Here is a 13040-nt window from a genome sequence, read left to right as displayed (position 1 = left end):
TTGTATACCTAGATTGTCCCTGGATTTGTGTGTTTATATTACCAAAATGTCCAGATCCTTACCATCTGTAATGATGGGTTCACTTTTTAAGTAAAGGGCCTTATTGTTGCGACTAGAGCTTTGAATGGCTAATTTTGGTAAATGAAATGTGTATCAGGAAATTAGGGTTAATGTTAAGGTAGTTTTTGCGTGCAAAAGCTAGTTATTAAATATAGATATTTAATATTCTATCAATAACTATATTTAGTTATTGAAACAAAATTCCAATTAAAAAATTAGAATATCTAATTTCATAACAAATGCATACTCTTCTTTTTTCTCTCTTTATCTTTTCTTTTTGCAGCAAAAAATCACCTTTTTCTCTGTCAATTTTTTAAGATAGAAATATTTTTCAAATAACTTAAAAATTATAAAACAAACCAAATTAAGATAAAACTCACGAGTATCAATTTTTTTTTTTTTTTGATATATTTGAAGGACGAAATCACCTTGATTGAATTCTTTTTCTATAACAAATCCATGTGCTCCAAGATTGGACTTGTTGGGCAGATACTTTTTCTCTTCTTTTTTTTATGATTTTCTCTCTTAATTATCAACACATAAGAACTAAAACATAACAAAATTGAAGTTGATGACCAAACTCTAAAAACATAAAAGAATAAGAACGAAACATGTAAAAACTAGAACTTAAGGAACTAAAAATAGAAGTTTTTTCCTCCTTGTGAACGACATGAATGAAAAAAAAAAAAAGAGGCTTTGTCTTTTGCTAGTCTTGGTCCTTGATTTTTCAGTTTTTCTTAACAATAACTTAAAATTTTATTTTATACAATTAATATTTAATTTAAAGTTATAATATTAAATGGCATATTGGATAAGTAAGAGTACACGAACTGGATTCCAACACATAAAACCAAGCCAACTTAATTTGCAGGGGTGAAATAAAAAATAAATAAAGTTCAATGATTAAAGTGCAAGAAAAAAACTTCAGGACTTGAATGAAAAAATTATAATGAACAAGGAAGTGGATAATCAAAAGAGCATGCACGGGTTAACTCCAGAGCCTATGGGATTAGTCGAGGTGCGCGTAAGCTGACCCGGATACCCACGTTAATAAAAAAAAAAAGAAAAAAAAAAAAAGAGCATGCACGGTAAAAGTAGAAACATCAACTCTTAAGATAGAACAGTGGTTTTATTATAGCGGCTTCATGGGTCCAGCTCCCCCGTCAAGATGAAGGCCCAATTTTTCTCAAGTAGACGCTAGATTTGTGACATGTCACTGAACAATATATAATGAATGAGAATAATGTGATTTGTTCCTTCGCAAAAATAAAAATAAAAAACAATTAAGGGAAAAAATATCAAAATTGAATCTAGAAATTTAAACAAAAAACACGCCCTTGATTGAACTACAACACTTCCTTCAAAAACAAATATTTCCATTGGAAATCACCCAAATCTCTTAGCTTCCTCTCAAATCTTTCCATTGATACAGGCATCAAGCAAATATAATGTTTTGACAACATATTATTATTATTATTTTGCAATTGACTCGTAACATTGTTCAAATATAATGTTTTGAGAAAATGCTTCATTACGAAAACAATTTTTCAAGATTTTTTCACGAAAATGCCTTGTTATTTGTATACTTGAGAATTCCCATTGATACAGGCATCTACTCGTATATATTTCATGAATTTCCATTCATGACATGTGACTTTAATAATAAGAGTACAGCAGAGAGGCTGTCTATAAATAACGTATACTTGAGAAAGTAACCAAGGCAGTGGTTATGAATGACAAAAGCTCGCCTTGAATGACTGCGGTTTAACTTGTAATTTGTAATAAAAAAAAATTAGATTATTTTTTTTTTAATATTTTTAAAATGTTTTGATGTATGAATGTTAAAAATATATTTTTAAAAAATTTAATTTTTTATTATAAAATAAAAAACACTTTATAAAATAACCGTTACTATATATATTTAAATAACCCCGAAATATTTTTATTTTCTGGGCTGAAAGAAAGTATTTGGACGGTGCTTCGAAGCGGCTATTAAAACAAATTGAATTATAGATGGAGTGATTTACATGATCCGATAAAACAATCAGACCATAAAATGTCTACCCTGCTACTTATTGAAGCGCAATGAATGTTTGTTTCCACACCCTGAGCTAAATTAAGCATCTTATTACAGCATTAATAAAGAATCACCAATTCTAATTACAATCATATATATATATATATATATATATATATATATATATATATATATATATATATATATATATATCCTTTAAACTTTGCAAGATTTTTTTGCATGGGGTGACCTAGCACGGCGAAGCTGGTTCTCTTGGGAGAGTATTTTTGCGAACCTGCAAAAGGATGTTAGAGCGTTCAGTACATGAAATATTAGGTCGTCATAATGTGGGTAAAACAATGGCTTCGTACCTTGCCAGAGCCTCCTCGTTCGTCTCTTTGACAGACGGCTCACACAGGCCACTCTGCAGATTCACTCTGGAAACTGGTTTCTTTAGAAGTCTTTGACCGACTTTCACAAGGTCTTCCAAATTTGTTTTTGTAGCTATGTCGACAGAACATTCTTCCCTGCTTAATGTGTCGTCCTGTATATATGCAATCAAATTATGAGTGTTTAAACATTATTTATCATTTTAGTCATAAAACTTTTATTTGTTTTCGAGTTTATCTTTTCGTGTGATGTTTGTTATATTTTATGTGCCAATAATTTCTTTACTATGCATATTCTTGAGAATTCAAGGTATTAATTTGATAAAATTTTAGAAATAATTTAGAGGCTAATTTAATGAAACAAGATTTAAATTTGTAGTATATGTTAAAAAAAATTAAAATTAAAGAAATATATATTTCTTTAATGTTCATTTCCTCTCATTTGCCTAAATTCACCAACATTATTCCACGAGTAGTTCTATTTTTTAAAAATTTTATTTTTGTCATTAAAATTTATTTATTTTTTAATTTTATTTTTGCATGTTTGGTGATGTTTATGTTCAGGGTGTTTGACAAATTTTTCAAAGAAATAGGATGTACATTTATTATATAAAAAAATAAAAGAAGAAGAATCAAATAAAACAAATGGGTCCTTTTTCTCATTTGAAAAAAAATCATTTTCATTTACGCATTTTTTATCTCTTTAGTTTTAAGATTTTACATTTAAATTTTAAACTTTACTTCTTTTTTATGTTTCAATCCTTCAATGTTTGATTAAACCATTTTGTATTCATCAAAAATTCATAAAGAGGGATGCTTGGGTTATAAATCTTTTATTACTAGATGATGTGGCTTTGTGATAAAAAAAATAGGATTTTTAATAAATGGAATGCGAATCTTATCACATTTAATGCCATAATCACAATCATGGATTGAAATAAACAATAAATAACTTATTGTCTTTCTTTATTTGTTCAAATATATAAAACCTTAGAAAAATGATACGTTAGAATATTGTAAAGCTAATTATAAAATTAGGTTTTCTTTTCATGATCAGGGGAAAATGAGCTATCACAATTACAAGTATAAAAAATAAGGCGGCAAAATAGAAAAAGGACAATCCTGTCTTTTTAAATATGAAAAACCTGTGAAAGTGTGTGGTTAGACAATTTAGGTCGTCGTTGTACAAGTGACTGGGAAAGGAAAACTAAATCTAAAGAAATTAAAACCAAGATATTATTGCTAAAGAACATCCCTTACCTGAATCCGAAGGTAATTATTTTCAGAGTGGAGGGCCTGAAGCACCACTGAGATGTGCAGATCAACCATGTCTGCACTTGCATGACTAAAGGCGTCAATCACCGGGGTGGAACCACCGCTTGTTAACCAACCCAATAAACCCCATTTAGCTGCTTCAGTTGCTTTATATTTTTCTTGAGCTTTAGGCGACCCAGTTCCTAAGGATATTAACAAAAACCGCCCGTAGTCCGTTGGTTTTATAGGAAAGAAATCTGGGCTCCCCTTGACGATTTCTTTTGTAACTTCGCTAATAGCAATCAAAGCCTGCTTTTCCAATCACAGCAGTATGTTTCAGCTATTTATTTCGCAGAGGAGAGAATAGATAAGATAAAACACAGATAAGTTATTTGAAAATAACTAAGTGAATTTAACACATACCGGATTGTTTGCAGCAACCCCACCGTCTATAAGGTTGAATTCCCTCACTTCCCCTGTTTGTTCATCTTTGGTTTCAAAATAATGGGCTGGAAGATAAGTGGGGGCAGCTGAGGTTGCAATGCATATGTCAGAGAGTAATGCATCCAAGGAATGGTTTTTCTTAGCCTGGTCCATGAATGCAAGTGGCAGTGATAGAGTCAGCAATATTAGACCTGCCGGCTTTAGCCCCTCCTCCCTCTTTCCTTTCTTTCTTTTCTAATTAAAATCTTTTTTAGGTTTTAGAGAGGGGGTGACACTTTCACGATATATATATATATATATATAACTGCCGATTTGTTACCAGAAAACCTCTATAGGCTCGCAAATTAATCTACCTCTTACCTAAACCAGTTATCAGCTTTGATTTAATGCTTAATTAACAAGGCTCAAGATTGAGCATTATAATATGAGAAAGGCTAAGATTAATGCCCTTATTTATCAATTAAACTGTGGGAAAATTACCCAATTTTAGGAGAAGGCTTGCAAAACGTACCTCAAAGCTCGAAAAGATGGTTGGCTGGAATGTTTTGATATCAAATGTTGGGATTACGACGTTAGTCAATGTGTGGTGCAATCTTCGGTTCCCTAGTAGTTCCTTAACGAGGCCATGTAGATATTTCCCGTCATATTTTGGCCCTGTTAAAGCTTTGATCATCTTTTTCACTTGAGTAAATAATGAACACCCGCAGCCAAAGCTGTCATAGCAAAACAAAGAGAGAAGGAAAAAAATTCACTCACCGTTCAAAAGATATTTTCAAGAGAGAGAGAGAGAGAGAGAGAGGAAGAAGATAGGAAATGGATGTGTTATTTCGGTAAACACCCATATATAAATTATTTCTCCGAATTAGACATATCTTGAACATGAAATAACGAGTTTTACCTGGGCTGCGGGAAGATTTTGGGGCACTGCTTCAGGTAGAAATCCTTGATATCTTTGGCAGCAAACATTGGACGACTATTTTCATCGGGACAGGTTAGCATGGCAGTAACTAGACCACCGGTGCTTGTCCCCGCAATCACGTCAAAATAGTCCGCTATTCTTGCATCCTCGCCATCCAATTTCTAAAACCAAGGGCAGAAGGATCTAGATTTAGTTCTTGCACACGATTATAAGAACAAAAATTAAAGGGAAGCCATTAATTCATTACTTCCGGAATGCAATGTCAGTATTTGGCGTTTTGTGTGCTCACGTGTATCTTTCTCATATAAAATTAATTTTATTAATAATTTTAGATTGAAATGATTTTTTAATATAATATGATATCCTAAATAATTAAACATTTATAAATTTAGATTTTATCATTTCTATTCTATCTATTTAAATTATAAAAATTAAACACAAGATAATGATAAAGTTTGTGTAAATTTCAAGTAATTTAAAACCTCATGTAATAACTAAACATTATAAAATTAAATTTAAAACATATCTAAAAACTTAATCTTTTAAATTGAGATGATTCACATTGTAAATTTAGTGTCCAACGTTTTAAGATGATAGGATAAAATATATTCCCCAACAATATTTAATTAATTCTTATGTAGTGGAATTTGAGTTGTATGTGAAAAATATGTTAGAAATGTGAAAAATATTAAATTTGTGTGAAAGCAGTGTTAGATATGATATCCACTCTTGTTGTTTGATTTCTCTATGCATCGAAATGCATAGTTGCTAGATTTGAATTGATCTAGGTTAATTATTGGATCAACCAATTAGTTATTGAGTCAATCTATAAGTTACCAAATCAACTAGAATCTTTTATTTTTATCTAAAACAATATTGTTTCAGATTTTTTATAAAAAAATATAATGATTATTATGGTAGGTTTGGATTAAATTTAACCTAATTAACCAGGTCACATGTCAATTAATATCAAAACTAATTCAATTAAAACTTTTTTTTTATGTCAAATCGATTTTAACAATCATGCTCTAATGTATGCATTGTAATGTGGATGCACTTGCGAACTTTTGACTCTTGCAGCGGGCGTGTACAGTGCATATGTGCCTCGGAAAATTAATACTCACAACGAAAAAATGGTATGCATGCACAGTTATTTAATTTTGAGCATCAACATTCATGCCCAAAAAACCTTGCTATATCCTACCTGAAGTTCAGATTCCAGGAAATTAATGATGGTTCCAGGGATAAGTCCTCTTATTCCACCCCCGTCAATGCTGAGAACTGTTATTAGATTTCCAAAAGTTGGTGGCTGAAGAAGCACATTGTCTGTTCCTTCCATGAAATGTTATAAGCTGAATGTACGATCTTAGAGGGGAAGAGCAGTGCTCTGAGAATAACGAATGTGTGCTGATAATCTTAGGACGATACGCTTGAACTTGTAATTAGACCTCGGAGAAGGAGTGGTAGGGAGATCCTGAGACCCTAGGAAAAAAACTTTAATTGTTTTGGGTTGTGTGATTTTGGGTTTTCATGGTACGGGTATTTATAGACCTCTAATTTCTTCTCATTCTTCAAATTTCTATTATTATATTGGATAATCGAATCTTCTTTCATTGGACTCAACACCTGCTAACGTGGATTTGTTTCGTGTGGGATGTTTATCAAATCGAGGGAAAAGTTGAAAATTTTGACATTTGAACCGTGCAGCACCATGCCCATATATAATAATATTCTATACGTGACAACCAAAAACAATTATACATGTGTATAAGGCTTGCGGGAGAGAATTCACGTGAATTGTATGTTAGAATAACTAGGTGATGCAATCAGGCGAGAACGGGACATATTGACCTAATTAATGTTAGGGTTAACAATTCATGGAGATCCCAAAGGTGGCGTCTCAAATAACGAAGAAAACAATAATATGGGAAAGTCCATTGATAGGGCTACGATGCTATGCGGAAATCAGAAACAATTGGCTCGAATGATTAAAATTAACTTAATTAACTGCTCGGATGGTGTTGTATCACAATTTCTCGAAGTATATTTGACGACCCAAAATGCCTTGTAAAATCCAAATAAAATAAATTAACAAAACTAGATAATGTAACACAAGGTTCCATTCAATTAATGTGGTCACATATCCATATTCTTCTTAAGACTGGAAAGAAAAGAAAAGAAAAATCTTATAATAACAGACTCTGATCTGATCATAATGACTCATGTGTAGAGTATTCAAACAATTCGTATATATATATACTTTTTAACACATTTATCATAATTAATTAGGAATTTGGGGCGACTAGATAGCATTTTCAACATTAAATTAGCTCTATATATATATATTTTTTCTTCTTCTTCTTCTTATAACAACGCCAAGGAAAGGTGCCATAAAAAAAACTAATTTACAGAAACAAAGATTCCATAGAAAACAAAAACTTTCAACTTGCTCTCGGTGTAATAATCTCTCGACTTTCTGTGATAATTTAAATTAATTTACAGCAGATGAGTCTGGTTGATGGAACTTCCACAATCATCAATAGTTATTGATATGTAATTTCTTGCCTCCCGCGCCTACGACTTAGATAGATGACTTGATTTCAAAAATATACTAAAATATAAGAAAGTCGAAAATAAAATTGAGAGTACTTGGATTAATTCCGAGATAACTTTAAGATCAGGAGATGTAGATGTTTGACCAGTTTAACCAAAGCTAATTAAATCAATAAGTTTCTTTCAGGATATAATTAAGGTTAGTTAATTATAAGAGTTCTTTTACTCCAATATTATATTTATCTTCTGTACGTGGGCTGATGAGCTTTCAAATGATGTTTAATCTACGTCGATTTCTTGTTCAAGATGAACAATCTGCGTATGCATGTTAAAGATTGATAAATTTACCATTCGATATGATTGGTGAATGAAGTTAAGCATGCCAGAGATGATCATGTTAATAAGACATTGTCAGACTTTGCTTGATATTATTTTATTAATGAATCTGAAAGCACCTTTCAGCCATGATGTATACGGGCTTCAATCCAGAAGATGTTCCATGCATGGACGCAAACAGTTTTAGTGAAGCTTGGAAGGCGAGTACGGCATCTTTAAAGAGCATTAGAAGCTAAAAGAGGTGACGATGTGATGAAAAGTTACAGTGATCTAATTGATAATATTCAAATACACAGTCTTTAATCAAATCAATGTCTTTTATTTTAATCCATGCGTGGATGCCAAGCATCCATTGCAAAGATGACGAACAGGGAACCCAAACTGGTCCAGTTCATCCAACTAGGGCCGCCTTTCTGTTAACATTTCAGAGTTTTTATCTGTTTATACAGTCATCAGCATCATCCGGATGGAGACTTGGATTCAGATTTGAAGTTTTCGCTTGTACATCATGTGGCTCTAGTATAATCTAATATATATATATATATATATATATATAAACAAAAGAGTAATTCAAATTAACAGAATCAACTCTTAGAGGTTTCCATGGAGTTCTGGAGACATGGATGGACGTATTCATATGTGTAGTGAGCCCAGGTAACGACTAATGATATTTCTCCGTTTATGAAAAAAATAAAGCATTCAAACACTTCCTCTTGATGATTATGATGAGATTGAAAATATTTTAATACATTATATTAAAGTTCAAGAAAGAGAAAATAGGAGAAAGAATTTTCGAACAAAAAATTTGAATCAATATTTTTATTACTTTTTCTTAAGCCAATTGAAAGTTTGTGATATTGATTTTAATTAAGATTTATATTATAATTTCATGGGGATGTAATGATCTTTAAAATTGTTTAAAAATTTTATTAGAATTAAATTATATATCATTTACGCTCATTTTTTTTAATTAAGTCATATATTAATAAATTATAATATCAAATGAAGTGATTGAATTTATAGTATCTATTTCCAAAGTTAAGATCAATTAAGGATTTAAAATGTATATTTAATCTCACAAATGTAGAATATATAACACACACATTTTGTTACTTTCATTTTAGCTGTTGGATATGAATTTTCTTGATCCCACTGACAACTCTAAAACAAATATTAGGTTGAATGGTTATGCTTTGGTGGGTATGTGTAAATAAAAATAAATAAAAAATCCTCTTTATGCACGTGTGTATAAAGCAAGATTAATTAGTAAGTAATGAGGATCATCCTATATATGTATATATGATCCGTGTAATAAATCTCTCACATCAGCATTTTGATTTGGATTATTTATCATTAGGACATGAGTAAATCAACTCGGAAGCACTGGCAGCACGGCACCTTTAACGTGAGGGTGTTAACCAGCGATACAATTTATGAAGAAAGATTTTTTTGACTGGCTGAAATTTAGGAGTCCTGGTCCGACTTTTCTGGAAAGGGTGTCTTAAGAAATCGGTCCAAGTTTTCAAACCTGGTAATATCACATGCAGTATTTCAATTATGGATGGTGTTCCGTTATCTGAAAGTCCGTTAGTACTCTTGCTCTCTCTATTTTTATTTCTTTAATGTTCTCTGTTCAAGAATATTTCTTCAATATTTTTAATCTTTGTGCTGGACACTGACCCCTTTGAAGAATTAATAGTAATTTGAAATGAAGTTGGATGAAGACAGGAACCATGTTTATCCAAATTTTTAAAATGAATTAATAAATTTTTTAAAAAAATACCAATTTTTTTTGTAAAAAAAACAAGTTGGTTTTTTCATAAGGTTCAAAAAACTTCAATTTTATCCATAAAGTTTGAGATTTTACATATTTCATCCTTGTTGCTTATGGTTTTTATATTTTGAAATGACACTCTATTTTTACCACATTTCAATCATAAAATGTTGAGGGAGAAGAGAGAAAGTCTTGGGGAAAAAAAGAGAGGAGAGAGGTAATTTTCAATGAGCCACATTTTAGCAACAAAAAGGCTGAGTTCAATAAAAGTTGTTTTGTCTTTTAAACATGCTATAAAAAGTTAGGTTGAGACCCTCAAATTTTGTTTTTATTTTATTTTATTTTGGGTTTTTAAATTGATATTTAAAAGGTGTTTTATGACTAAAAATATATTTATCGAGGTTTTCAAGATATTTTTAAATGAAAATAAATTATGATGAGTTTTTAGGTCTGAAAATTCGAATAAGATTTTTTAGATATCGAAAATGATCAAAAAAATGATCTAGCAGACAACACGGTAGTTTTTAGAAGTTTAGCTATATATTATTTATTAGCAACTGTGCTGCTTGAAAGCTAGTAATGACGCATGCATCTACCTTGGGGATCCACGTAAATTAGTTGTTGTTCAAGTTAACCTGTCGTATCAAAGCACCGGAAACAATGGAGTGGAAGCTTTAAAAATTCAATTTGATGGAAGCACAAACCTAATCGAAGGGCTTGGATATATTAGGAGTGTAGTGAGTTGGGAAAGTTGACCTCAAATAATGTAAAAAATGGAACTGCTTGATCTAGGAGATTGCCTGAATTGGTCAACAAAACAAAATGAATGGGCCCGCGGATAACTTAGCCATTTCCACTTGAAGGATCATGATTTTGCAATTAAATATGATTCACGAGTATCCACGTACGTTCTGCGAGTGCCTTCTTCTTCATGAGAATAAGATGTTCATTATCCATTGCATTTTTATCATGTAACATTAGGCCCACTTAAATAAGGTTTGATTTATAGCAAGATCGCTTGACTCCAACAATACTTTCATTAAAATTTACAAAAAAAAACATTAGTTCTCACTATCACTTGTTATACCAAGAGGCTTTTCTTGTGTTAAAAATTGATATTTAGATGGTGCAAACACACTTTAAAAATAAAATAGAATTCTATCTATAAATCCAATTAAATTAAATAAATCTGTTTTATTTTAATCAAATCATACAAAAATAAAAAAAAAAGTAATAATAGTTAATCAACCAAATTAAAAAAAAATAATAGTGATAGCCCGGAAAAGCATCTAATTTTGTAAAAGATAGCAAATGATATAGCTGCCCATTAAATATAAAAGGATGAAATTTGATAGAAAAAAAAATAAATAATAGCCTGAGTCAATTTGATTTAGCATTGAAATATTATGCCCAGAACAAAACTCAATTCTCAATAAATTAAATATTAAAGGTTTAACTTGAAAAAAAAATATCAATTATACAAAATGATCTAAAAAAATAGCAATTAAAATAACAATGATCAAAATTAAAATACTAAATAAAATTTATTTTTTATTAAAAAATGAAATTAAAAAAGAAAAATTAATTTACTAAAATGATAAAATAAACAATAAAAAAAATATATTAAAAAATATAATATAATATGATGGAAGCTAATTTTGGTCAACAAGAGGTGCAATATACACTGTTCGACCGGCATTGACACCTCCACATCCATATGCTAGTATGTGCAATCATTTTTTTAAAATATTTTTTATATTTATTTAAAAATAAATTACTTCTTATCTAACTTGATTATTATAAAAAAAAGCTCGTATAAAAAAGACAAAAGTGTCTTTTGACCCTATTTTTAGATTTTTTTGCATTAAATTGTATTTTAGTTATTTTACTATGTTTCTAAAAATTTTTAAAAAAACCAACTTACCCTCAAACAAACTGATAATAACCAAACAAGCCTTGTGCAATGAACTTCATGCCTCTAATAATTAATAGAATAGATTTTTGTTGAAAGTGCAAATTTGTCATTACAATTTTTTAGTGTTTATAAAGTCTGCTTAAATAGTATTTTTCCAGTCCCTAATAGCTTTTTGTCAAGGAAGACGGGTAGCCCAACAAACGAAAATCCGGTCTATGGGCCAATACAGCCTAATATAAGGAAGAATCATTGCAAAACAAAGTATGCTTAAAGGAAAAAAAAAAAAAAATCTTGCGGCTATAATCATAGGCCTTTCATTTCTCTCGCTACAACGCAATACAATAAGGTGAGCGCGTTGGGCTTGAGCTTGGTCTAAACTCTTAAACTCTTACTAGTAATTTTAACACGACAAACGCCTGTCTCTAAGCTAATAATTTTCCAAATAAGGATGGTAATTACAGAGTGATCTATATCTAATTATCATGATTCGTACGTACATCTTCTTTGTGCCCCGTATCTATAACCTGTAGATAGTTTTAGAAAATCTCCAAATTGGAGAAAATTCGGGGTCGGAGCTTTAAAAATTACGAGGACGAGTTTGATGACGATTAATGTTTTCTCTTGCCCATTTGCAGGTAAGAGTTTTTGAAGATCCATAAATATATTTGGATAGAATTATCTGTCTTGAATCATAAGTTTATAATAAGATCAAGTAAAATTTTAATTTAATTAAAAATTAAAAGTTTTATATACCTTGTCACATATATAAATATAAATCAATACAACATGAAATCATGTTTTGAGGTATCTATATAAATTTGATGAATATAACCATGGTACGATGATATATTAACTCGATTTGAGATTGTGATTCATGATATTTGTATATTCTAGTGAATTATGAGCTCCATGTATTGGTATATAACAAATTGATATGTATTAGGTTTTTTTGTAACATTTAATAGATTTTTTTTTATATAAATTATATATGTTGGTATTTCTTTTTTTGTTATATATAAGGTTGTTTTTTTCTATACAAAGGTTTTGAGAGCCGCTGCCGTGATTAGTTATGCTATTGACAATGCAATCATTATAATCAAGTCATTATGGACTTGACGAGGTTAGGAAATGTAAGTGTCTAGACATGCAATACAGAATGATATTGTTTTTTTATGCCTAACAATATGTTTACGGCTTCGACCATTCAAATCCACCCACAAAATAACTTATTACATATAGCTGGATAATGATTTTGAATGTCATGAAAATTGATTTTGTTGATATAATAAATTAATTAAGTTTCTTTAATTATAAATTGACTTGAAATAAAATAAAATTACAAGTTAATTATGCATGTTGAATTTTTCGTGAATTGTGTT

At 30.3% G+C, this 13040-nt stretch overlaps 1 protein-coding gene across 1 annotated transcript; it reads right to left on the bottom strand.

Annotated features, from left to right (window-relative positions):
* Positions 1–2025: 2025 nt before the first annotated feature.
* LOC118028081 (patatin-like protein 2) lies at positions 2026–6583 on the bottom strand. The gene is made up of 7 exons (XM_035031603.2): positions 6288–6583; positions 5063–5244; positions 4676–4877; positions 4144–4308; positions 3727–4029; positions 2449–2621; positions 2026–2372 (listed from the first exon to the last, which is right to left on the bottom strand). Exons 1-7 carry the CDS (start codon positions 6420–6422, stop codon positions 2294–2296), a joined length of 1239 nt encoding a protein of 412 aa, XP_034887494.1. The 5' UTR covers positions 6423–6583; the 3' UTR covers positions 2026–2293.
* Between the last annotated feature and the right edge of the window lie 6457 nt (positions 6584–13040).

Source organism: Populus alba, chromosome 2 (assembly GCF_005239225.2).
Source record: "Populus alba chromosome 2, ASM523922v2, whole genome shotgun sequence".
NCBI lineage: Eukaryota > Viridiplantae > Streptophyta > Magnoliopsida > Malpighiales > Salicaceae > Populus > Populus alba.
Note: the sequence above shows the minus strand (reverse complement) of the source record. Positions and strands in the feature narration are given on the sequence as shown.